Source organism: Jaculus jaculus, chromosome 1, assembly GCF_020740685.1.
Source record: "Jaculus jaculus isolate mJacJac1 chromosome 1, mJacJac1.mat.Y.cur, whole genome shotgun sequence".
NCBI classification, from domain to species: domain Eukaryota; kingdom Metazoa; phylum Chordata; class Mammalia; order Rodentia; family Dipodidae; genus Jaculus; species Jaculus jaculus.
In genome coordinates this window covers 232,110,563-232,138,256 of record NC_059102.1, presented here as the reverse complement: position 1 = coordinate 232,138,256, position 27,694 = coordinate 232,110,563, and the positions used below count along the sequence as shown (strand labels likewise).

Genomic DNA, 27,694 nt, shown 5'->3' with positions numbered 1-27,694 from the left:
TTTATTTGAGATTAACATCTGTGTCTTCTAGTAGACTATATATATTCCATGAGTGCAGAGCCTGCACTGTCAGAAGTTACCCTGGGGACTAGCATTTGTTCAATGAACGTGCGAATGAAGGAATGCCTTCCTTACCTACAGTGCTCCATGACCTGGCACGGTGTTTTAACAGATTATTTTAGAATCCCTCTATAAAAATTTGTTGAAATGAATAAGAACACCAAAATCTCCATGGACCTACATAACACAAGCTCTTTAGCTGGCTTTTGGGCTTTAGGGAACCAACACATTAGTAGTACATAGTGCTTTTGGCTAAGACATATTGTTTGGATGTGCTGATGGTCCCAGAGGAAGACAACAGCCACAATAAACAAAATATTAGGTTGAGACCAGAAGTATCAACCCAGGCACAGACTCCAGATTTGCTGAGAGAAGCTGAACATTAACAGCTTGCATTAGAACCTAAGATAACTTTGACTTTCTGCCTTTGGCTTGTGAACACAAATTTGGGCTCCCATGGGGACTGTTTGCATAAAAACTTTCCACTCAAAGAGATTTGCCGACGGTAAGCTTGGACATGATATAATAGTGAAGAGACAGACTTCCTTGGTATCTAAAATCTTGTATAAAAAAAGTATTTTTTTTTTCCACCCAGTGTTCCATTTTTATAGGTCTTAACATGGAAATTCAATTAGGATTTGTAAATGCCTCACACTTGCATTAACCTAATCAGATTGAGGCAACCATCAAAAAATTGTAAATGGAGTTTTTTTGTTCCCCACTTGGAACTGGGGATTGAGCCTAGGGGGTAAGCACTCTGCCACTGAGCTAACATGGCAAGCACTGTAGGTGAGACTTTATATATATACACATACATACATACATATATATGTATGTGTGTGTGTGTGTGTATATATATATATGCGCACACACACACACACACACACACACACACACACACACACACACTTTTTTTTTTTTTGGTTTTTGAGGTAGGTCTCACTCTAGCCCAGGCTGATTTAGAATTTACTATGTGGTCTCAGAGTAGCTTCGAACTCACCGTGATCCTCCTACCCCTGCCTCCCAAGTACTGGAATTAAAGGTTGCACCACCTCACCCTCCGCTTCATTTTAGGTAATTTTTTGAAGTAAGTCTATGAAGCGCAGGCCTGGAACGCTCTGTGCAGACCAGGCTAGCCCTGAGCTTGCGATAAGCCTCCAGCCCAAGCACCTAGCTTCTTCAAAAAAAGTGTATGCATCTGTGTGTGTGACACACACACACAGACGAGTTATTGAGAAAACAGCTCAGTGTTGGGTGAGCGTGCTCAGGAATTTTGCCATATCCCAAGGGGAGAGAGAGGGGGGGGGAGGGGAAAAGGTTATGCTTTTTTGAGTCAGAAAAGGAGACAGGTTTAGCAGGGAAATCGGCAAGCAACTGCTTCCTTTTACTTTTTAATTTAAAGGGGCAGGATGCACAGTCCCCAATTGGGGAACTTTCCAGATGAATGAAGACACAGAGGAAAAGGCGTACATCCGCCCCTTTTCAACTAACTTAGCCTTTGAAAGTGTCGCTAGCCTACGGGGAGGCTTGGCCTTCTTCAAGGCTGGAGTCGGTGGACACGGCCACAGACTTTTTTCTTCCCCCTCCTTTGGGAACGAGCGGACTTTGGAGACTGTGCAGAAGCAGCCAGGGAGTTCGTAGCACCCGCAACCTCGCCAGCGCCGGCGGCCAGGCGGGCCTCGAACCCCTACACCGGCGGTGGGTGGCGGGCTGAGCCGGGCCGCGGGACAGAGCCGCGCGCGCAGTCGGCCCGGGCGTGAGCTGGGGCTGCGTAACCGAGGCGTGCGACGACCAACCGTCAGCCGAGAGGAACCGGTACCGCGACGTGCGCGCGAGCCGCCCTCGCCGGCCGCGCGGTACCGTGTGCGCCTGCGCGGCCGCGGGAAGCCCCGCCCAGCCCGGGCAGCCTGCGCGCGCGCCCGCGCCTCCTCATGGCGGCCGCCGCAGTGTGTGGTATTTAGCGGGAGCGCGCGGCGGGCTCGCGGACGCGCGAGGCGGCGGCGGCGGCGGCGGCTTAGGGGGGGCAGCCGCGGCGGCCGTGGCGGGGCGCGCTCTCGAGCGGCGGCGGCGGCGGCCCGGAGTGTCCCGTCGGTCTGGACGCGGCGAAGACACGGGGGCGCTGCCCGCGGCGGCGGGGATTGGCGACGGGGCGCGTTTGAGCCGGGACCGGGGTCCGCGGCGCGCTCTCCGCCCACAGGTAAGTAGGGCCCGGCCTGGAGGGAGGAGCCGGCGGCGAGGGGCTCCCGCGGGGAGGAGGGGGGCCCGGGCCCGGGAACGGCGGGCGGGCGGGCGGGCGGGGGAGCCGCGGGGGTCGTCGCGCGGGCGGCCCCGGTACGGCGGCGTCTTTGTCTCGGCCCGAGCTCCGCGGCGCGGCCCGCCCCCGCCCCTCCCCGCCGCCGGGAGCCGGCCGCCCCCGCTCCCCCCACGCCGGGTTTCCCCCGGGCCGGGCGGCGCCGCGGAAGGGTGAGCGCGGGCGGCGGGTCGGAGGAAGGCCTCGGCGGCGGCCCGGCTCTGCGTCCCCGTCCGCGTCCCCGGGAGGCGGGCCCGGCGGGAGGCACCCCGGCGCCCTCGTGCCGCCTTTGTTATGGAGGGTCCCGGTGTGCGGCCAACATGGCGGAGGTCAGCCCGGGTGCGCGCCGCGCTGGCCCCTGGGTTCCCGGGGGGCCCCGGCCGCGCTCGGCCTCCGCTCGTCGGCCCCCGGAGCGGGCGGGCGGCGGCCGTGGTCCCCGGGGCGCTACCTGGCTTCCTCTCCCGGGCCCGAGCCTCCCTCGTGCCGGGGAAGAATGCAGCCTCCTCCCTTGTTTATGTCATTAGGGAGGGGAACGCGTGAACGGATCACCGGGCATTTGGAGCTATCTGGCCGTCCAGCCTGCTTCGTTGGCCCGAGACTTTGGGGGGGGGGGTGGAATCCTTTCTTGACTCTTCCAGATGTGTAACTTAGGACATGTACGTCACCCGGTGCACCGCGGTGCACAGGATTATTATTACCCCCCCCCCCCCCCCCCCCGTGCATGCATGTCTTTCGGTTCCTGGAAAGATGTAGAATTTGTTTGCTCTGATGGAAAAGTCACATTTGTTCTGGGGTGGGGGGGGGAACCAGCCTGTCAGAGTCATCGAAAACCATGAATAGGGATCCGACTGCCCCATTCCAAGCATGGAACATTTATCAGTTCTTGATAAGCTGCTGTCAAGGGTAAATTGGTAACTCTAAAGCAGCTGAATGTTGGGAACACGGGGCTCTGAAGTCTGACTTGCCTACTTTGATGCAAATCCTGCCCCACCGGTTTGTGACCTTGGGCAAGATACCCAACTTCTCGGTGCATCATTTTCCTAATCTATGAAATGGGTGTAATGAGAGTAACTTCAAGCTTTGTTGAGAACTGATGCGATGAAGAGTTGAAGGGCTTGGAGCACTCGCCCATAGGGAGTGTTCAGTAAATGCTAAGGCAGTGGTTTAATAGATTATCTTGGCTTGGATGTGTTGGAAGTACATAGATCAAAAATTTGAAGTCACATAAATTCTTAGTACTTGGGTTTTGTTGTTAAAAAAAAAAAAAAGATTTAACCGGTGTGGTGGCGCATGATTTGATTTTAATTCCCTGCACTTGGGAGGCAGAGGTAAGAGGATCGCTGTGAGTTTGAGTTTGAGGCCACTCTGAGACTACATAGTAAATTCCAGCCTGGGCTAGAGTGAGACCCTACCTCGAATAACCAAAAAAAAAAAAAAAAAAAAAGGAGATGACCATAGACTTGCCTTCTAAAATGATGGTGTTTTGGAAATTCAGTGATAGATGTGAATGGATAGACTTTAGGAAGTTTAGAGTTTAGAAAATCAAATAGATTAAAATGAGGTTTCCTTTTAGGAGTTTTAGATTTATGGATCACTTCACATTCAAAGGCCTAACCTAACTTGGAAAAGTAGGACAGTGAGTTCCTTTAATTAGTCTTAGGTATCCACGGTGTCACTGTCTCTTGAAAGTTTTTGAAGAGCAAGTGTGATGAGACATGTGGAATAGCAAATAGTAACTTTGTTGGAGATTGGTACCTGCGGTGGAGAGGATTTTGGTTAGCTGTTCGACAATATTGTCACTGATTTTGAGACATAAAATGGATTACATAAATTGGTTGTATACCTTTTCATTCTGGATATTTCAACAAAGAAATAGATTAATGTAACCTGTATAGGTTAGTTGCATTTCTGTCCAGAAATTTTCCTTAAGTTATGTTTGGCCAATTTTTTTAAAAAACTATTTTATTTATTTGAGGGAGAGTATGGGTTGGCTAGGGCCTCCTACCACTGCAAAGGAACTCCGGACGCATGCGCCACTGTGCATCTGCCTTTACATAGGTACTGGGGAATCAAACCCATGCTGTCAGGCTGTGTAAGCAAGTGCCTTTAAGCCATTTCTCCAGCCCCTCAAATTTTTTTCTGTATGCATTGTACAAAATGGTCCTAAATGGCCCCTTTCACGCCTTTCCAACATGGTTTAGCAAAAGTATTTTTAAATATTTTAGTTTTCAATTAACTTTGAAATTTCATACTTGTATATAATGTATTTTGATCATATTCATCCACATTACTGTCTCATATCCCCCTCCCACTGAGTAAGACCCTTGGTGACTCTTTTCCCTAGTGGTCTGCTTATGATAGCCGTCAGGGAGGAAGCTTGCAACTCGTATCCAGCATGATTTCTCTGTGTCCTGTGATAGAAGCATGTGATGTCTTAAGCAATAGAGTCTTACCATCACATTTGGTGGGCATCCTAGACCAATGGCAATATTGTTTGGAGGAACTGATTAATAACTCACTGGGAGATATCCTGTCCCTTGGTGGGCAACCTAGACCAGTGGCAATGTTGTTTGGGGTGGGGCGCTGATAATATCTTGCTGGGAGATATCCTGCCCCTTGGTGGGCAACCTAGACCAGTGGTAATATTGTTTGGGGGGCTGACTAATGTCTCACTGGGAGATATCCTGCCCCTTGGTGGGTAGACCAGTGGCAATATTGTTTAGGGGGGAGCTGTTTAATCACTCGTTGGGAGATATCCTTCCCTTAGTGGACAACCTAGACCAGTGGCAATATTGGTTGGGGGGTGGGGCTGCCCCTTGGTGGGCAACCTAGACCATTGGCAGTACTGTTGGGGGGCTGATCAATAACTCACTGGGAGATATCCTGCCCCTTGGTGGGCAACCTAGACCAGTGGCAATATTGGTTGGGGGGCTGATCAATAACTCACTGGGAGATATCCTGCCCCTTGCATTGGGATTTTCCCTTCCTTTTTCTTTTTCTTTTTCTTCTTTTCTTTTCTTTCTTTCTTTTTTTTTGAGGTAGGGTCTCACTCTAAGTCAGCTGACCTAGAATTCACTATGGTAGTCTCAGGGTAGCCTTGAACTCACAGTGATCCTCCTACCTCTGCCTCCTGATCTTTAGGAAATTCTTATACCAGAAGGCTAGCCCCATTACTTGACTCTAATCCCAGCACTTGGGAGGCTAGTGCAGGAGGATTGTTTGAGGCTAGCCTGCGCTAAAGACCTTGTCTTTTCAGAAAGAACAACAGGGCTTGAAGAGATGGCTTAGCAGTTAAGGCACTTGCCTGCAAAGCCTAAGGACCCAGGTTAAATTCCCTAGTACCTGTGTAAGCCACGTGCACAAAGTGGTACATGCATTTGGAGTTCGTTTCCAGTGGCTAGAGGCCCTGGCACATCACTCTCTCTCTCTCTGCTTGCAAATAAATTAATTAAATTAAATAAATCTTAAAAAATTAAAATTAACACATGAAATACCTAGCTATGCCAGTAGAGGAGGATTTTATTTTCAGTTGAATAAGGTGTTTTGAAAACCAGTCTTAAATAATAAAGGTAACAATGTAAGTTGTAATTTTACAAAGTTTTAAGTTACTGCATACATTTTTTTCCCCAAGGGGGGGTCTCTAATCTAGCACAGGCTGACCTGGAATTCACTTTGTAGTCCCAGGCTGGTCTCAAACTCACAGTGATCCTTCTACCTCTGCCTCCCAAGTGCTGGGATTGTAGGCACCCACCACCATGGCCCAGCTCCCTACACTGTATGTTATAGCAGCAGTTGATTCACACAGTTGTTTTTTTTTTTGGTGGGGGGTTGAGGTAGGGTCTAGTCGAGGCTGTCATGGAACTCACTCTGTAGCCCCAGGCTGGCCTAGAACTCAAGATGATCCTCCTACCTTATTTTCCTGAATGCTGAGATTAAAGGCGTGCACCACCACGCCTGTCTGTAATTTGTAAACATTTAAACTTCTGGATATTTTTGGTACAGAGCTCACTTCCAGGCAAATATATAAGAAAACTTCAACTTCCCACTTCCCCTGCTCCTAAGGCAGAGTTTCACTCTAGCCTAGGTTCACCTGGGATTTAGGATTCTCCTACCTCAGCCTCCTAATATGCGGGATTAAAGGCATGTACCACCACATCCGAAGAACTTAATAAAAAAAAAGTGTGTGTGTGTATGGCAGTGTCTCTGGTTGCTGCAATTGAATGCTTATTCTGCTTTACTTGGGTGACTGGAGAATTGGATCTGGGCCTGCAGGCTTTGCAAGTAGGAGTCTTTAACTGCTGAACCATCTTCCCAACCCCTCAAAAACTTTGTCTGTTTTAAATATTTTTTTGTATTAATTTAATATGTGAGAGAGGGAAAGAGAAAGTGTGTGTTTGGGCATATCAGGGCCTTGTGCAAAGGAATTCCAGACACATGTACTGTTTTGTGCAGCTTGCTTTACGTAACAAGCAAGCACCTTTAAATGCTGAGCCATCTTCCCAGCCCTGGTTTTCTTTTTCTTTTTCTTTTTTTATTTGAGAGAGAGAGAATATGGACGTACCAGGGCCTCTAGCCAGTGCAAACGAACTCCAGATGCCTGCGCCCCTTTGTGCATCTGGCTTACGTGTGTCCTGGAGAATTGAACTGGGATCTTTTGGCTTTGCAGGCAGATACCTTAACCGCTAAGCCATCTATCTCTCCAGCCCTGTTTTTATTTTTCTTTGAGACAGGGTCTCACTCTAGTTCAGGCTGTCCTGAGCTCAGTATATAAACCGTGCTTGCTGGCCATGAACTCATGGTCTGTCTTGGCCTCCCAAGTGCTGGGATGTTAAATAAGCATGGGCCTCTGCTTGCTCACTCGCTCGCTCTCTCTTTTTTTTTCCGAAGTAGGGTCCCACTCTAGCCTAGGCTGGCCTGGAATTAACTCAGTATTCTCAGGGTGGCCTTGAACTCACGGCAATTTTCCTACCTCTGCCTCCCCAGTGCTGGGATTAAAGGTGTGTGCCACCATGCCTTGCTCTTTTTTTTTTTTCCCAATAAATGCAGCTACTGGTAATATTTATTTATTTATTGTTTTTAATTTAATTTTATTTGAGAAAGAAGCAGAAAGAGAATGAGGATGGGTGTGCTATTGCCCCTAGCCACTGCAAAGGAACTCCAGACTCATGCTCCACCTTATGCTTCTGGCTTACATGGGTACTAGGGAATTGAACCTGGGTCCTTTGGCTTTGTAGGCAAGTGCCTTAACTGTTAAGCCATCTCTCCAGCCCAGTGGTAATCTTTTAGTGTATCCTCCTTTCTCTCTTCCATTTCTTTCTTTCTCCTTTTTTCCCCCCTCCTCCCACCTCATCCTAGGTTCATTGAGACAGGATCCTGGCCTGGCTTGGAATTCTCTATGGGTCTATGTACCGTACCACTGTGTAACACTTTTTTTTTTTTGCTTTTCCAGGTAGGGTCTCTAGCCCAGGCTGACCTGGAATTTACTATGTAATCCCAGAACTCATGAGTTCCTCCTACCTCTGGCTCCCGAGTGCTGGGATTAAAGGCCTGTGTCACCATGCCCGGCACTCAGATATCTTTCTTCAATGTATGCTAGATGCTTTTATTTTCTTCTGCAGTCTTTTTCTTTTCCTTGAGGTAGGGTCTCACTCTAGCCCAGGGTGTTCTGGAACTCGCTCTGTAGTCTGAGTCTGGCCTTGCACTCACTATGATCCTTCTACCTCTGCCTCCTGAGTGTGCTGAGATCTCAGGTTTGTACCATGAAGCCTGAACTTTTTTTTTTTTTTTTTTTTTTTTTGAGAGCAACAGACAGAGAGAGAAAGGGCAGATAGATAGATAGAGAATGGGCACGCCAGAGCCTCTAGCCACTGCAAAGGAACTCCAGACGCATGCGCCCCTTGTGCATCTGGCTAATGTGGGTCCTGGGGAATCAAGCCTTGAACCAGGGTCCTTAGGCTTGACAGGTAAGCGCTTAACTGCCAAGCCATCTCTCTAGCCCGAAGCCTGAACTTTTTTTTAAAAAGTGAACTCCTTTCCCTTTTCTTGTCTCTCTAGGTTCCAGAAGGGCCTGGAAATTATAGATATATACCACCAAGCATTTCTTAGTTTTAAGAGCAGTTTTAGGTTCATAGCAAGACTGAGCAGAAGGCACAGAAATTTCCTGTTTAGTCCCTGCTACCTGAACACTCCTTACCAGAGCAGAACATTTGTTCAAGTCAGGAGCCTACATGGACATATCATTTGTACTCAAAAGTCTATTAGGAATCATTTTCATTGGTATACTATTACCCCCTCCAATGCCCCAGGTGAGGTAGGGTCTGGCTGTAGCCAGGCTGACCTGAAATTCACTATGTATTCTCAGGGTGGCCTTGAATTCATGGCATGGTGCTCCTCCTACGCCTGACCCCTGAATGTGGGATTAAAAGGTGTGTGCCAGCACGCCTGGCCTTCATTGGTATACATTTTAGGGATTTGAGTAAATATATGACATAGGATTACTGGAGTAGTTTCATTGTTCTAAAAATCATCTGTGCTTTATCTGTTTATTTCCCCAACAACTGATCTGTTCACTATCACTTTAGTTTTACCTTTTTGCTGAGTGTAGCCTTTTCAGATTGACTTTTTTTCACTAAAGAGTGTGTATTAAAGTTTCCTCCATCTCTTTTCATGACTACATAGCACATTTCTTTTTAATGCAAAATAATGCTACATTGTCTAGATGTATCATGACTTATTTAATTATTGAAGAGAATCTTGGTTGCTTTCAAGTTTTAGCAGTTATAAATAAAGCTGCTATTAGCATCTATGTGCAGGCTTTCAGTTTCTTTGGGTAAGTATCTAGTATTGCATTGCTGCTGCCTATGGTTAAGGTATGCCTTCCAAAAGGGCTGTACCATTCTGCATTCTTACCAGCAGTGAATGGGAGTTCCTTTTGCTCCATATCTTTGTAGCAGTTGGTGATGTCATTGTTTTGGATTTTGACTCTGTGTGTGTGTGTGTGTGTGTGTGTGTGTGCGCGCGCGCGCGTGTGTTTCTATGTGTACAGAGAGGTTAGATGAGAATGTTGGGTGTCCTGCTCCATTATTCATCTGTGTTTCCTTAAGACAGAGTCTTCTCTGAATCCAGAGTTTCTGTTTCCACAAGAGATTAGGGTTGCAGGCATCCATGGCCATGTCCAACTGTTTTTGTGGGTGCTGGAGAATCAAACTCAGGGTCTCAGGCCCTCATGCTTGTGGTACCCACTGAGCATCTCAGGAGTTCCTGAATATTTGGTCTTTTGGGGGGATGTTTTTCAAGGTGGGGTTTCACTCTAGCCCAGGCTGACCTAGAATTCGTTATGGAGTCTCAGGGTGGCCTCTAACTCACGACGATCCTCCTGCCACTGCCTCCCGAGTGCTGGGATTAAAGGTGTGTGCCACCATGCCTGGTTTTTTTGGTCATTCTTAGGGGGGATGTATATCCATGTGACTTAAAAGCTCTTCACTGTGTAGCCCCAGTTCCTTGATGTTTAGTAAATACAGAACCTTGCCTGAGCTGGCATCTCTTCTTGCTTGCCTTCCTTTTTGGAATAAGTATTTCCAAGTCCCTCTCTTACTAAATTCTAATAAGCTCATTATTGTTATTATTATTTTTTTGTTTTTGAGATAGGGTCTCACTCTAGCCCAGGCTGATCTGGAATGCCCTGTGTACTCTCAGGATGGCCTCAACTCATGGGTCAGTCATCCTACCTCTACCCTCCCCCCCAGGATTAAAGGTGTGTGCCACCACACCCAGCCAAAACATTGTATTGTTAGTTTTCTATAGTTCATTGCCTTCCAAAAAAATACTGTTATCTCTAAGAGACTTGGCCTTGTTCACCTGTTGGCTAGAGTTTAGCACTATTTTTGGCATATAGTTGGTATTCAGTAAATCATTATTGAATGACTGCTACCTTGATACTAACCTTAATACACTTTTCCAAGCTTATCACCAACATTTCAACTTTGCCCTATCTATTCGTTAGATTTTTTTCTGTTCCTTGAACACTGGACTTTCTTATTTCTGTCATTGCTCATGATTGTATTCAGTCTCTCCAATGTCTGTCTGTGCTGCTTTGGCACATGACCTAACCTCTAAACCTTTTCCCCCTGAAGTTTTGTTATTGAGTGAGCATTAGGAGTCACACCTGGATGTGTCTTTAGCCCTATCACCTGCCAGTTGTGTTTGTGACTTTAAGATCCTTGAGCAGAGACACTGCTTTTACATTTAAAAAACACATTGCTGGCCTGGAGAGATTGTTCACCCGTTAAGGCACTTGCCTGCAAAGCCTGACAACCTCAGTTTGATTCGCAGGTACTCATGTAAAGTCAGATGCATAAAGTGGTGCATGCATTTGGAATTCATTTGTAGCAGCTGGAGGCCCTCGTGTACTTATTCTTTCTGTCTGGTCTCTCCTCTTTCTCTGCTTGCAAATAAATAAAACAGCCGGGTGTGGTGGCACATGCCTTTAATCCCAGCACTTGGGAGGCAGAGGTAGTAGGATCGCTATGAGTTTGAGGCCACCCTAAGACTCCATAGTGAATTCCAGGTCAGCCTGGGCTAGAGTGAGACTGTACCTTGGAAAACCAAAATAAATAATAAAAGACCCCCCCCCACACACACACATGCACCACACACACACACACACACACATTGCATCAATGTTCAGTGTCATCCTCATAATCCCAGCCCTTAGGTCAGCCCAGGCTTAGAGTGAGACACTGCCTCAAAACAATAACAACAAAACACATTGCCTGATATAGAAAGAATTTAAGGGTAGAGAGATGGCTTAGTGGTTAAGGTGCTTGTTTGCAAAGCCTAAGGACCCAGGTGTGTCTGGTTTTATGTGGGTATTGGAGAACTGAATCTGGGTTTTCAGGCTTTTTAAGCAAGTGCCTTTAACCACTGAGCCACAAGGAATGTGAATTTCAAGAGTACTAGAAAACTCCTAAAAGGGTTTCCTTACAAGTTGGTCAATATAATTCTGTCATTAAAAAATTTTTATATTTACTTATTTTATTTTTTTCCAGGTAGGGTCTCACTCTGGTCCAGGCTGACCTGGAATTAACTATGTAGTCTCAGGGTGGCCTCTAACTCACAGTCTCCTGAGTGCTGGGATTAAAGGTGTGTGCCACCACGTTCAGCTCTTTTATTTATGCTTTTGAGAGAGAGAGAATGGGCGCCTCCAGCCACTGCAAATGAACTCAGATGCATGCACCACCTTATGCATCTGTATTACATGGGTGCTGGGGAATTGAACCTGGATCCTTTGGCTTTGTAGGCAAGTGCCTTAACTGCTAAGCCATCTCTCTCCAACTCAATTCTGTCATTTTTTTGTATTTTGTTTTGTTTTTCGAGGTAGGGTTCCACTCTAGTCCAGGCTGACCTGGAATTTACTATGTAGTCTCAGGGTGGCCTCAAACTTGTAGTGATCCTCCTACCGGCTTCAATTTTGTCATTTTTTTTTTTTTAAAAGATTGACTTAACTGTTTAGAGGCTTGATTGATTAGAAGGCTGTTTCTTTAACTTGGGTTAGCTGATTGTGACCTTGATTAAAGTGGCAGTGAAGGTGAAGTAGATAGATATGGGATACATTTTGGACATTTGAGTTCACAGGACTTGCTGATAGATTAGATAAGAGAAGTAGGGAAAGAAGAAAGAATTGGGTTCTGGCTGGAGCAACTTTGTGGATCATGGTGCCAGTTGACAAGATGAAAAAGACTGGTGGGGTGAATAGAGAGCATAGCAGTGAAATTCAAGATGTCTGTGAAATATCTGAAATACTTCAGTGTCAGAAGGCAGATGTGGAGCATGCAGTGGCATGGAAGCCTGATGGAGATATTGGTGTGTGTGTGTTTGCTGGAGGGAATGGTATAAAAGGGGAGGAAGTACGGTGTTTAGAAGTGAGAGGACCAGGTAGAGTCCTTTCTAAGGAGAGGGAAGAAGTTGGTAAATTAGCTTTTATAGTCCTGATGGTGGGAAGATAAAGTAGTTGGCTTTAGTGGCTCCCATTTTAATTTTAAGTTTTCATTTGCAAGGAGAGGGAGGGAGAAAGAAATAGACACACCAGGGCCTCCAGCTGCTTCAAACTCTGAATGCATGTGCCACATGGTGCATCTGGCTCTTACGTGGGTACTGGGGAATTGAACCCTGGGTCATTAAGCTTTGCAGCCAAGTACCTTAACTGCTGAGCCATCTCCCAAGCCTCTCCTATTGTCTTTTGTAAAGGTAGGATAGGTGAAGCCTCAAGGGAGGGTGGTCTCACTCTGGCCCAGGCTGAGCTGGAATTCACTATGGTGGCCTTTGAAGTCTCGGCTATCCTACCTCTCCCTTCCAAGTGCTGGGACCAAAGACGTACACCGCCATGCCCAGTGAGATTGTTTTTTTTTTTTGAGGTAGGGTTTCACTCTAGCCCAGGCTGACCTGAAATTCACTATGTAGTCTCAGGGTGGCCTTGAACTCACAGTGATCCTCCTACCTCTGCCTCCGGAGTGCTGGGATTAGAGCTGTGTGCCACCATGCCTGGCTTCCCCAGTGATTTTTTTTTATAGTATGACAGTGAATATGCTGTGGCATGCTAGAGGTATAAGTAGAGAGAGACAGACAAGTGGAGAACCTAAACAGGAGGAAAGGGGATATGCTCCCAAATATTAGATGATAAGTAAAAATAAAATATTTTAAAAAAAGAATCTGTAGGAGGGATGGAGAGATGAGTTAATGGTTAAGGTGCTTGCCTGCAAACCCTAATGACCTGAGTTTAATTCCCCCTTACCCACATAAACAGAAACACAAGGTGGTACATGCATGTGGAATTTGTTTGCAGTGACTAGAGGCCCGGGCACACCCATTCTTTTTCTCTCCTATCTCCTTCTCTTTCTCCCAAATAAAGAAGCAAACAAAATATTTTTAAAAAGAAAAAAGGAAAGCTGGGTGTGGTGGTACCCACCTTTAATCCCAGCACCAGAGAGACAGAAGTAGGAGGATCACTATGAGTTCAAGGCCACCCTGAGACTACATAGTGCTATACAAGTCTACACTGAGGACCTCACATAATCTTACTCAGCACCCTCTATAGGGAATTTCAGAAGCAAAACTTCTAACATAAAGTTATTATCTTTAGGATTGCCTTTACCATTCTGAGTTTAGCCTTCTGTTTTGTTTGTTTTTTGAGGTAGGGTTTGACTCTATCTAGCCCAGGCTGACCTGCAACTCACTATATAGTCTCAAGGTGACCTTGAACTCATGGTGATCCTCCTACCTCTGCCTCCTGAGTGCTGGGATTAAAGGCGTGTACCACCACACCCAGCTTGTCTTCTGTTGTTGTTGTTGTAGATTATTTTATTTATTTGCAAGCAGAGAGAGAAAGAGAAGACAGATGTAGAGAGAATGGGCACGCCAGGGCGTCTAGCCACTGCAAACAAACTCCAGATACATATGCCCCTTTGTGCATGTGGTTTGTGTGGGTACTGGGGAATCGAACCTGGGTCTTTTCGAATGTGAAAACCATCACTGTGTTGCGTCTTAGCATTGGATGTTGCTGTTCAAAAGCTCTTCTGCTTTATATTTATCCATCTAACAAATATTTATAGAGTTTTTGCTGTGTGCCAGTGTTTGAGATTTGAAGGAAGGAAGCAAGGGAGGGAGTTAGTCACATGGCTAGTCAGATGAAGGGCAAAGGAACATCTTAGCATTGTTACAGAACAAGGACAGTGCAATGGGTGAGGGAAAAGAAGAGTGGGCAATAGAATATTGAGAACACATCTTACTGTATAAGGCCTAATGGGCTCTCAAAAAAATTGTGTGTGTGTCTGTCAGTCTGCTGAGTCTTTTGTCACTTTGTGTCTTCTTTACCTGGGTGCTAGGGAATCCTACCAAGGCCAGGAAGGCTTTACAACAAGTACCTTTAACCATTTAACCAGTTTATGGTGCTTTTATAGAATTTCATGTCTTATTCTCAGATCAACAGCCAGTGGTGGCTGTAGAGCAGTGGAGTGGCATAATGTGCTGTAAATTTGAACTGGATTAGTCAGATTGCTGCTCTCAGAGCGTACTAGGGGTGAGGGTGGGAAACCAAGATGGAATAGGGAACCTAGGTAGGAAGATACTGTGAAAGAATGAAAGGTTAATGATTTGGACTAGATGATAGTAGTGTAGAGGTGCTGAAGAATGATTGGATTCTGCATTTATCTTTAAGGGAGGAATAAGCTTCCTGTTTTAGCTTGTGTATGAGAGAATGAAAGTTGACCTTTAGGCCTTTTTTTCCCCTCAAATTTTATAAATATTTTTTGTTCATTATTTATTTATTTATTTGAGGGCGTCAGACACAGAGAGAAAGACAGATAGAGGGAGAGAGAGAGAATGGGCGCGCCAGGGCTTCCAGCCTCTGCAAACGAACTCCAGACGCGAGCGCCCCCTTGTGCATCTGGCTAACGTGGGACCTGGGAACCCAACCTCGAACAGAGGTCCTTAGGCTTCACAGGCAAGCGCTTAACTGCTAAGCCATCTCTCCAGCCCTCCCTCAAATTTTATTAACATTTTCTATGATTATAAAAAATATCCCATGGTAATCCCCCCCCCCACTTTCCCCTTTGAAATTCCATTTTCCATCATATCCCCATCTCAATCAGTCTCTCTTTTCATGTCATGTTCTTTTCCTCTCCTTTGATGGTCTTGTGTAGGTATTGTCAGGCACTATGAGGTCATGGATATCCAGGCTATTTTATGTCTGGAGGGAGCATGTTGTAAGGAGTCCTACCCTTCCTTTGGCTCTTAAATGCTTTCCACCACCTCTTCTGCATTGGACTCTGAGCCTTGGAAGGTGTGATTGAGATGTTACTCAGTATTCCAGTCACTTCTTTCCAGCACTATGATACCTTCTCTTTCATCCCAAGGTCACTGCCATCTGAAAAGAGAAGATTCTCTACCCAAAGTGAGAGTAGCATTAATATAAAGGTATGAATATTAAGAGAAGTGCTTACTGGGCAGTTTGATAAGCATAGTATATACATTTTTCCAGACATCAGCAGATGTTACACCCCTAGGGCTCATGACTACCCCCTGTTTTAAGTTTTCAGTATCAGGGATGTATTCCCTCCCATGGAGCAGGCCTCCAGTCCAATTAGAGGGCAGTTGGTATCCACTATGACAGACGTGCCACTATTGTACCTGTTGGCTCATTTGGCCTGGCTGGCCAATTATAAGGCTTGCAGTGTCCACTGTTGAGTATCTTCACTGGTGGTATCTCTTCATCCCATTGACCTACATGTAGAATGGCTTCTTCCAGCTTTCTGTCAGCTGGTCTACATGGAGGAGGTTATCAGTTCAGTTCCAGTAGGATTTCTCAGTGGCCTTGCAGTCCAAGTATGTGGAATCTTCAGCAATAGGGTCTTAGCATCTATTCCTGGTGGGAAACCAAGGGCCTTGGCAATGGCCTATAATGTTTTGGGGGCATCAGGGACCTCCCTGGCCAACAAGCCATTGGAAGATACCCCATCCCTGGCACTGAAAATTTTTTAATAATCTATGGCTCCTGAGTGTTCCATTGTCTGAAACCTGAGGATTTCATATGATTTATTTGCATCCTCTTAGATTTTGATTAGTCCTCCCTCCACCTTTCCTTTACTCAGTCTCTTCCCCTGACTTCACTTTGGGCCTTTTCAACCCCATTAATCTATTCTTTTACTTACATACATACAATACCAACCTATTAAGTACTCTTCTCCCTTCCTTTCTCTTCCCTTTAGGCCTTTTGTCTGTTATTGGAAAGATGGAATTGTCATTAGTTGCAAAGCAGAATGCTAGGATGGAGAGACGCTGGCAATGATTTGAGTTTTAGCCATCCCTTTAGTAGTGATGTCTAAGAGTCCCTTGGATGTACAAGTTACTGGACCTGAGGAAGGCATACTTTTTTTTTGTTGATTGCTTGCCTTTTTTCTTTTTCTTTTTTTCTTTTGTTTTTTTGAGGTAGGGTCTCACTCTAGCCCAGGCTGACCTGGAATTCACTATGTAGTCAGTCTCAGGGTGTCCTCTGCCTCCCTAGTGCTGGGATTAAAGGTGTGCACCACCACCCCTGGCAGTATTTTCTGCTAACTGATACGTGCTTCTGTGACAGAATGATGTTGCCATTGGACTTTGGCTCACTTGTTTGCATGTTAGCAGTCTCCCTTTTCCTCTTTACCCTAAGGTAATTGGAGTATGGCAGTGATCATAATGTGAATAGGGCCATTAAGTTAGATGACTAAACAAGTGGCTTCAGGTGATTCACAATACATTAATACTGTTTCTATCCTGCTTTTTAATTAAAATGGGAAGATAAACATTAAATTTCTTTTAGATTTCTTTTAAGGCTGGGGATGTAGGTCAGTGATAGAGTACTTGATTAATATGTTCAAAGTCCTGGGTTCAATCCTTTGCACTTTAACAAAAGAAAGGAAAACTATTTTACCTGGGTGTGTTGATCCATACCAACACATTTTGCTCTGTTTGTTGGGTCATTCAGCCTTTTCCTGTTTACTGGATTATTATCTAAAGAAAGAGGGGCTGGGAAGATGGTTCAGTGGTTAAAAGCACTTGCTTGTAGCTAGCTCAGGTTAATTCCCAAGCCACTCATGTAAGCTGGACACAAAAAGCTGCACAAGTGTCTGGTGTGCTCATTTGCCGCAACAAGGGGCTCTGGTGTGTATACACATTAAAAAGGGCACGGGGGGGGGGGTTCAGTGGATAAACAGATGGCTGAATGCTTAAAGGTGATTGCTTGCAAAGTCTGTTGGTGGGGTTTCAGTTTCCCTGTACTGACCTAAAGCCTGATGCACAAAGTGGCACATGCATCTGCAATTCATTTGCAAGGGCAAGAGGCCTTGCTTGCTCATTCTCTCCATCAATCAATCAATCAATCAAGTAATATAAATAAAAATACATAAATATAAAATACAGAAGAAAGTTAAAAAAGTTTAGAGTCATCCTTGACTATATGAGTTCTAGGCCAGCCAGCCTAGGTTACATGAGACTTTGTCCCAGAGGGAGGGAGGAGGGTAGAAGGAAGAAAAGGAGGGGCCTGGGGAAGGTTTACAGTTATAGTCTCATTGCTGGGACAAAACATCTAGCCAGAAGCAGTTGGTGGAAGTAAAGGGTTTATTTTGGGTTATAGTCCTGAGAAGGAGCAGGTGCTGGACATCATCTCCTACCACAGCAGAAACAGCAGAAAGAGTGAACCTGGCTCTGGCAAGGGGGAAACTTGGTTATAATAACCCCTAAGTCCCACTCCTAGAAACGTACCACCTTCAGCAGGGCTCCGCGTTCCAAACTTACCAGCTGGGGACCAAGCATTCAAAACACCAATTTATGAAGGCTGTCTGATTCAGACCACCATAAGAAGGAAGTGATGGAGGGAAGAAGAAAAGGAAAAAAAGGTTTGGGTTTTCCATTCACCATCTATCCCACTTCTCATTAGTCATACTTAAGAGTTAACCTTACACAACACTCCCTTTTTCCTTTAGTGTGAGGGCATCTTAGTCATATCTCTAAGGTTGCATTTGCAGAAGTCACCTCCATATGGTCTAGGTTGTGCCATGACTTTGACTAATTTACTTTTTGTATGATTTATAGTTATTTGTATTTTGTTGCATGTGGTGGTGGTATGTGGGAGGAATGTCTTTTTTTGTTGTTATTTGCTGCCAAGAACACTTAACCTCAGAAATGGAAAGGATTTCCCAGCCAGCACCAACTAGATGTCCTATAATTTAGTTTTACACTTTCACTGAAGCTCTAATCTGCCCTTCAGATATCAGTCCTAACTCTCAAGTTGTGGTCTGAACTTCTGACCAACAATAAATTTTGGCTGGATACCAGTTAGAGTTCACAGGACTCTCTTTGCTGGTTTGATAATTTGCTTGGATAGCTCATAGAACTCAGCAGCATACTTTGATCATGTTTGTCCATTCTTTGTAGACAGTGTCATAAGGAATACATAGGAACAGCTAGGTTGATGTACATGTGAGTTTTTATATACCTTTCTTCTTAAATTCCTTAGTGTTTGAGGGTACTACCTTTTGTTTTCTCTCACAATTTATTTCCCTTTCTTAGTTCTTTAAGTCTTGCTACTCAGTGGGCCTGCATGCGAACAGCATTGACAATACCTGGGGACTTGTAAAAACATTCAGAAGGCTGGCCATTTTGTTCAGTAGTCATGGGTACTGGGGAAATCAAACCCAGATTGTTAGGCTCTGGAGGCAAGAGCCTTAACGACTGAGCCATCTCTGCAGCTTCCAGGCGGATTAAAAAAATATTTTATTTATTTATTTGAGAGATAAGAGAGGCAGATGGAGAATGGATGTGCCAAGGCTCTAGTCACCATAAACCAACTCCAGACGCATGCATGTACTCGTGCATCTGGCTTATGTGGGTACTGGGGAACAGAACCTGGGTCCTTAGGCGTCACAGGCTAGCGTCTTAACTACTATGCCATTTTCCAGGCCACCCAGACTTATGTTTTAAAATATTTTATTTCTTGGGCTGGAGAGATGGCTTAGCAGTTAAAGTGCTTGCTTACAGAGCCAAAGGACCATGGTTTGATTCCCCAGCACCCACATAAGCCAGATGCACAAAGTGGTACATGCATCTGGAGTTTGTTTGCAGTGGCTGGAGGCCCTGGTGCACCCATTCTCTTATTCTCTCTCTCAAATAAATAAATATAGATAAAAATATTTTATTTCTTTATTTGAGAGAGCGTGTGCTTGCACACATGCATGAGAGAGAGAGAGAGAGCAAGGGAGGGAGGGTGCGCTAGGGCCCCTAGCCACTGCAAAAGAACTCCAGTGGCATGTGCCACCATATGCATCTGGCTTATTACATGGGTTGGAGAATAGAACTTGGGTCCTTAGGCTTCTCAGGCAAGCGCCTTAACCACTAAGTCATCTCCAGCCTACCCAGTCTCTCTCTCTCTCTTTTTTTTTTTTTTTCCAAGGTAGGGTCTCACTCTAGCTCAGGATGATCTGGAATTCACTATGTAGTTTCAGGGTGGCCTCAAACTCATGGCTCCTCCTACGTCTCTGCAAGTGCTGGGATTAAAGGCGTTCACCACCTTGTTTGGCAGTTGCACTCTCTCCCGCCTTCCCTCCCTCTCCCTCTCTCTCCCACCCTCCCTTCCCCTCCCTCCCTCCCTCCCTCCCTCCCTCCCTCTCCCTTTCCTCCCTCCTTTTTTTGTTTTTTCCGAGGTAGTGTCTCACTCTAGCCAAGGCTGATCTGGATTTCACTATGTCATCTCAGGATGGCCTTGAACTTGAAGCACTCCTCCTACCTCTGCCTCCCAAATGCTAGGCAGTCTCATTTTTATAACTCAGTTTCTCTGTTCTATCAAAGGAAAAAGTTAAAGCATCACCAGCATCTCACCATTGAACAGTTCAGACTTCTCGATTTCACTTTGCTCATGTGTGTGCTTTATAACTTGCTTTTTTCTGACCATATTTCTCCATATTTTAAGTATTTATAAAAATAAACAAAGGTTGCCATGTGAGATTGAGAACAAGTTTGATGCTAATTCCTTTTTGTTGGTATGCTAATGTTGCAAAGCAGTGACTGAGCTGAAAATACAAAGATAACATTAAAGGCTAAAACTAAAATGTTTTGTTTAGATGGCATCTATTTAAGCTTGCTACTAAACTGGCTTGAGATGCTGAGAATGTCGGCCACAGAACACTCTTGATTAATTATAATTTTTGTGAAATTTTTAGCTCTTCATAAAGCCAATGTCAATAAATGTGTTAGTTAATAATAAAGATACACTGTGCTAAAAACCAGTTAAAATGGCAGTTGATCATCTTTACTTAGGCTATCTTCTAGAATGTGTACAGAACACACAATTTCTTGGTCTCTTAACTTAGTTGCTGACCTCTGGCAATTAGCTAAAATCTCAGGTAAATATTTATAATTGTTCTGGAATATGTACCACCTATAGTGTACATAAATCACTAATCTCACTTAATCCAGACAAAAGCCAAATGTTTGGGACTTGGACTACCTGTTTTATAGTTCGTATATTTACTGAATGATAGACCCTAGGTATGACCCCAGAACTCTTCCAGTTACTGTTTGACTCATTTTTTGAGGATTTTGTGCGGAGTGCTGCAAGCCTCCTTACCATTTTTTGAGGGGTTTGGCAAGCACTGTGTTTTGCTTGTGGATACTCTTCTTTCCCTTTGCTTGATTTAGGCATTTGGGTTCTCTCAATTGTGTTTGAGTTTCTCTGCCTAAAATATTTGAAGTCTGCTCTAGAAAACTTAGTCTATCTAGAATTAATACACATTAGACTATATAAAATACAGTGACATATTTGTCAGTATGCTTGCAGTTATTTTCTGTTCCTGAGGAAGTTTTGTATAGCCTCATTACAATGAGGATGAAGTGAGTGTTGTGATTGACAAAGCTGGGGAGTGATGAAGTGGCTCAAGATGGGTAATCTACCACTCAGGGTTCAGTTCACTCACTGCCAGTTCTAGGCTGTGTTTAAAGGGTGATGTAATGACAGGTTAGACCTTTGAAGCTTTAGCTGACACAGTGTAAGCCTGAGACTCACAGGACTTTATGGGTCAAGGGTAATGCTGTTTAAAAGCAAAACAAGCTTCTCTAGTTTAATGAGGACATTTAAGATAGCTTTCCCAGAGTGGGAAGAGAACATCACCTCAGTTTGGAGGTAGAACACAAGTTGAATGTGTCTTCATTGTGCCTACTACTCTCACTACAGAGGAAAGAGCAATTTAAAATATGCTGCCAGGGCTGGAGGGATGGCTTAGTGGTTAAAGCATTTGCCTGCAAAGCCAAAGGACCTTGGTTCAATTCCCCAGGACCCATGTTAGCCAGATACACAAGGGGACACATGAGTCTAGAGTTCATCTGCAGTGGCTGGAAGCCCCAGCCCACCCATTCTCTCTCCCTCTCGCTTGCTCGTTCCCTCTTTATCTCTGTCAGATAACTAAAATATGCTGCCAACCAAAGAGGGGACGTGAGTTAGAATGGAAGAAATTGGTCGTTGAGCCCTGGTTAGTTATGGATGAATTAGGTAGGGACAGTGTTTTACTCCATGAAAACTAGTTCACAAGATTAGCTTGGAAAGTGTAACCTATGTTGGGAAGAATGCTTTTTCTGGCTGCACATCTCCCAGAATCCCTTTGCAGCTCTTAGGTAAGACATCACCATGATAGAAAATATTCCCAAGAGCCGGACATGGTGGGGCATGCCTTTAATCCCAGCACTTGGGAGGCAGAGGTAGGAGCATTGCTGTGACTCAGGCCACCCTGACAGTACATAGTGAATTCCAGGTCAGTCTGACCTAGAGTGAGACCCTACCTCGAAAAAACAAAAGAAAAAAAAAACATGAAAATATATACAGACTTAAAACTGTTGGGAGTGGTGAGACCCTCTGGAGTTTGTTCCCAAGCTGGCAGGTGGGATGTGCTGGGCTGGTGGGCGAGATTTAAGGTAGAACTCTGCCCTATCACTGGGCCCCATCTCCCATGGCAATGGGACTTTGGAGCATGCCCAGCAGAGACTGGCACATTGGCTTTCCAGCCATCCCCTTGGCTCTGCAAGGCTCTCGAAGTATAGACAAGGGAAAGACAGGCTGGAGAGATTGAAGAGCTGGGCTCAGTGGAGGACAGTTTAATGTTAGCTCCTAGTTTTGGAGATACAGGAGAATTGAATTGAGGTGTGGCACTCCTGGGGACTGAGGCCTTTATCAAGCTGCCTCTAGAGTGGTTGGCACATTTAAGGAGTGAACTGGATGTGCATAGCCTCTGATGCAACCTGGAGCCTTTGATACTCAGGAGTATAGGAGGGCCTTCTGTTACACGCTGTACTTGTGGCTGGGGCAAGGGTAGTATGCTGTCTCCTTTTTCATGACCAGGGAAGCCCCTACCCTTTCTGTACTCTTGGGGGGAGGGGTCTGTTCACATGTTTGTCAGTGGCTAGGGTAAAGAAGAAAAAAGGTATGGGCCACAAAGGAAAATGAATGAATGAAACAAAAGCTGTGAATCAGTGGACTGTGGTTTAGGGGATGGCTATTGCATAGTTATCTCCTTCATAGGTTTGCAGTGAGGTTTCACTTAAGATGCTATATTTTCTATTTAAATCAAACTGGAGTTATGACTTCGGCATGTTTCTTCTTGGTTTCTTGTTGCAGGGCCGCTGTTTGGTTGAGATTCCTGGCTCAAGATGGAGCTACATTCTACCTTTCTAACTTTTTAGCAATATTTTTCTACTATACTATCTCTATTCACAAGAAATACTGGCCATATTTCATTTGTTTTTCACACCTTGCATGGATATATTTCTTGCTTAGGGACTATATAGTGTGAAATACAGCTCAGCTTATTGCCCTTTGGTGAGAATAGTAGCTGGGTTAGTAATATGAAAGGCATTGGTAGCTTGACCATTGTGTTCAAGGAACTGCTTTACTGTTGGAATGGACAGGGAGCAACAGACATGTTTTGCCAATGCCAAACCAATTGTATTACAAATGACCTAAATGGATAGATGATTATTTATATAAAGAAGTTACTCAGGGAAACGATTACACAAGAATATTTTTTAAAAATAATATTTACATATTTATTTGAGGAAGAGAATTGTTGGCACACTAGGGCCTCAAGCCACTGCAAACAAATTCCAGATACATATGCCACCTTGCATAGCAGGCTTATGTGGGTACTGGGTATTCGAGCCTGGGTGTTCTCTTAAAAATATATAAAATTTACTTATTTATTTGAGTGAAAGAGGTAGAGAGAGAGATGGGAGGGAGAGAGAGAATGAGCGCACCAGGGCCTCTAGCCACTGCAGATAAACTCTAGATGTGTGCGCCCCCTTGTACATCTGGCTTATGTGGGTCCTGGAGAATCAAACCAGGATCCTTTGGCTTTGCAGGCAAACGCCTTAACCGCCAAGCTATCTCTCCAGCCCCTGAAAATACTTTTGATAGCCCTTTTGCGAGGACACCTGGATTACACAGGACTTCTAAGTCCATATTATGTGCCTGAGACATGGTGGTAGAATTTTGATTTTGTGTGTGTGTGTGTGTGTGTGTGTGTGTGTGTGTGTGTGTGTGTAACCCAAGGGTCTCCTGCCCTTTGTACTTTACATTGTTCCTTTAGATACCCAAATGTTCCTTTAGATACCCAAATGTTCCTTTAGATACCCAAATTGTATTCACCTGGTCACATTTGTTGCCACCAATGAATTTCTTTGTAACAGATTGATTGTAATTAAGGGAAAGCATTAAATTTTGAGGCTTTATTTTTGTTTAGAAATAGTTGCACTCTTAGGACACTGATCTGTGAACTTCCAGGAAAAGCAATGGCATGCCATATTTCAGTAGAGGCTGATTCCTGGGGAAGGGGCTTATTTGGCTTACATTCTCACCAGTTGATCCTTTCTTCCCACTGACATTTATTTATGTCATGTTGGTAATTTTGGTGGTGAATGTTTCAGCTGTACTAGTTGTAACAGACAGCTTCAGGTTTGCTGAGATGGACTTCTAGACCAGGCATAGTTATGGAGGAAGGGAATTATTGAAGTTTACAGATCCAGGGGAAGTTCTATGATGGCAGAAGCTGGCCTGCCTTCCCAGGTCCAAACAGCAAGAAGTCACAAGCCCCAAAAGCCATACAGCATATTTCAGGAACTCCAGGTGGAACTAGGCACTTTGCATATCTTTAGAATAGAATTTCAAACCCACCACCACACCTTAGGGCTGGACCGCCCGTAACACCTTCTCCAGCCAGGTGGCTTCAGATACAAGCTACAAACTAATAAAGCACTGAATTTACTGGGGGGCCATCTATTCAAACTACCACACTGGTAAACCACACAGAGTGTGCCACTTAGTGTTTGTGTCTCCGTGATGGTTTTAGCTTCACTCATTTTTTTTTAAATTTTTTTTTGTTCATTATTTATTTATTTATTTATTTGAGAGCGACAGACACAAGAGAGAAAGACAGACAGAGGGAGAGAGAGAGAATGGGCACGCCAGGGCTTCCAGCCACTGCAAACGAACTCCAGACGCGTGCGCCCCCTTGTGCATCTGGCTAACGTGGGACTTGGGGAACCGAGCCTTGAACCGGGGTCCTCAGGCTTCACAGGCAAGCGCTCAACCGCTAAGCCATCTCTCCAGCCCTTCACTCATTTTTTTAAAACTTTTTCCAACTCCATTTTCTCCATGTATATCGATTTGTATTGTAAAATGGAAGTAGTGTAGAGCGATGTTGCAGTCATATTAGCATTGCTGACAGAAGTCACCTGACCAAGAGCAGCTTTTGGGGAAAAAAGGTTTACTTTGGCTTACAGGTTTGAGGGGAAGCATCATGATGGCAGGGGAAAACGATGGCATGAGCAGAGGATGGACAATGCACCCCCCCCACCCCGGCCATCATCAGATGGACAACAGGAACAGGAGAGTGTGCCAAACACTGGCAAGGGACACTGACTATACTACCATAAGTCTACCCTCAACAATACATTGCTTCTAGGAGGCGTTAATTCCCAATACTTCATCAGCTGGGAACCTAGCATTCAGAACACCTAAGTTTATGGGGGACACCTGAATCAAACTACCACCCTATTAGTTGTTAGAATAACAACTTCTATTTAAGGATGGTTCTCCATTTCTCCCATCTCCCTGACCTTTGAGGTGGACACTGAAAAAACTGGTTTGTGAGAAAATTTACTAGGTGAAGGTGAATAATGGGGTGGCCACATTTTCTCTCTCTGTAATTCCCAGAGCCCCATTCCCAGAATGTACTTCTATAGAGGATGCTGTTCACTTCTAAGAAGAGTGGATCAAAGTCAGTATTACATAAACCTACGTAGGACTTTACCTGTAATTTCCTAAAGCAGTCTACAGCTGGCTAAGAATTGGAAAGAAGTATATGATAGTAGGTCCTCTGGGAGGAACACGGTCCACTCAAAATGGATTTTCTGGTATTTAAGGTTCTTATACAGTGTCTTTCAGTTTACATTTTAGCATTTCTCCCCCTCCCCCTCCATCCCAGGCAGGGTCTCACTGTGTTCCAGGCTGGCCTCAAACTTTGTCTACCAAGTGCTAGGATTAAAGGTGTGTGTCACCACGCCTGGCCAAAATTTCTCATTCTGTTTTTTTGCTCCAAAGAAAATTTTAATACATTTTTTTCTTTTTCTTTTGTTTTTACAAAGGGTATATGCTTTGGAACATTTTGAAAAGAGCTAATAATTCATATTTAGTATAACTTATGTTTTGCCATATAGCTTTATTTATTTTCCTTCTTTTTCTCACAATAAATTTTGTGTGAAATTTTAAAAGTATTTCTGGTATGTAAACATTATAAAATGTTATAGTTGTTACAGTTTTTCTGTCTTATTTCTTATTCTTTATTTTTTATTACAGAAATGAGCCGTCAGACTGCTACAGCATTACCCACTGGCACATCTAAGTGTCCACCATCCCAGAGGGTGCCTGCTCTGACTGGCACAACTGCATCCAACAATGACTTGGCAAGTCTTTTTGAGTGTCCCGTCTGCTTTGACTATGTGTTGCCACCCATTCTTCAATGTCAGAGTGGCCATCTTGTTTGCAGCAACTGTCGCCCAAAACTCACGTGTTGTCCAACTTGCCGGGGCCCACTGGGATCCATTCGCAACTTGGCTATGGAGAAAGTGGCCAATTCAGTACTTTTCCCTTGTAAATACGCCTCTTCTGGATGTGAAATAACTCTACCACACACAGAAAAAGCAGACCATGAAGAGCTGTGTGAGTTTAGGCCTTATTCCTGCCCATGCCCTGGTGCTTCCTGTAAATGGCAAGGCTCTTTGGATGCTGTCATGCCCCACCTGATGCATCAGCACAAATCCATTACCACCCTACAGGGAGAAGACATAGTTTTCCTCGCTACAGACATTAATCTTCCTGGTGCTGTTGACTGGGTGATGATGCAGTCTTGTTTTGGCTTTCATTTCATGTTAGTCTTGGAGAAACAAGAAAAGTATGATGGTCACCAGCAGTTCTTCGCAATTGTACAGCTGATAGGAACCCGCAAGCAAGCTGAAAATTTTGCTTATCGACTTGAGCTAAATGGTCATAGACGGCGATTGACTTGGGAAGCGACTCCTCGATCGATTCACGAGGGAATTGCTACAGCCATTATGAATAGTGACTGCCTAGTCTTTGACACCAGCATTGCACAGCTCTTTGCAGAAAATGGCAACTTAGGCATCAATGTAACTATTTCCATGTGTTGAAATGGCAATCAAACATTTTGGCCAGTGTTTAAAACTTGCATTCAATTTCACACAAAATAAAGCACCATCTGCTTGCCAACCTAAAACTCTTGGTAGGTAGAAGCTAGACACATGAAGGTAACAGAAAAGAAAGGCTGTTAAATACAGGAAACAGTTGCATGTAGTAACACTAATATATTTAAAAATAATTCAACAGTAAACCACTGAAAAAATATATATATATACACCCAAGAGGGGCATCTTTTGTATTAAGAAAGGAAGCATTGTAAAATATTTCTGAACTTTGTGTTTGTTGTAGGTTGATTGTATTGTTGGAAATAATTTTTCTTTTTGGCGCGTATGCGCGTGTATGTGTGTGTGTGTGTGTGTGTGTGTGTGTGTGTGTGTTTGGTTTTTTCCCCTTAACTGACAAGCCATCTGCGTGGTCGTGGACCACCGCTCTCCCCTTTGTGAGTCCATACATAGTGCTGCTGTGTTTTTCTGTTGTGTGTATTTGCTAATTTTTATTCTAGTTTTTCATTAAATAAATTTGATTTTTCTTTTCTGTAATTCAGGGTTTTCTCACTTTTTTGTACCTTTTAAGTTAGTGTCTTTTTGATATGCATAATTGTTTATATCAAAATTTGTGTTCGGTACATACTTTTCCCCTTATTAATCAGTTAGAATTATTTTAAAATGAGCCTTATTGTGAAGATAAGAATTCCAGAAAAGAAAGGTAACATCAGGGCAATTTGAAGCAGCTCTAAGATGGTCTTGTTTTCACTCCCTTATTTGCTTACTCTTCCATGTAAGTCATACCTTCAGGCTTGTTCTTTGAAAGGTTAGGTTAGGGAGTAAACTGATTTATATACATACTGAACAAAAATCAACACCCCCCTTCCTTTTAAATGTCTTGGACAAATCACATGCTTAAAATTTGTTCTTATATTTATTGGTTTTGCAAAGAAAGCATCCTTATATACAGTATTTGTAATTAAAGCAAATAATTTGTTTAAAAAGGCAGTTTGCAAAAAAAAAATGTTTTTGGTCTTTTATAATTCTCATTAAAAGATTATCTGGCAAATTCAAAAA

General features: G+C 44.3%; 1 protein-coding gene across 2 annotated transcripts; it reads left to right on the top strand.

Annotated features, from left to right (window-relative positions):
* The first annotated feature begins 2,148 nt into the window (after window positions 1–2,148).
* On the top strand, window positions 2,149–27,694 carry Siah1 (siah E3 ubiquitin protein ligase 1). 2 transcript variants are annotated; one of them, XM_045142293.1, is made up of 2 exons: window positions 2,149–2,257; window positions 25,773–27,694. In XM_045142293.1, exon 2 carries the CDS (start codon window positions 25,775–25,777, stop codon window positions 26,621–26,623), a length of 849 nt encoding a protein of 282 aa, XP_044998228.1. In that variant the 5' UTR covers window positions 2,149–2,257; window positions 25,773–25,774; the 3' UTR covers window positions 26,624–27,694. The 2 variants fall into 2 exon arrangements, with proteins under 2 accessions (XP_044998228.1, XP_044998230.1); XM_045142295.1 differs by lacking the exon at window positions 2,149–2,257 and adding an exon at window positions 2,607–2,679.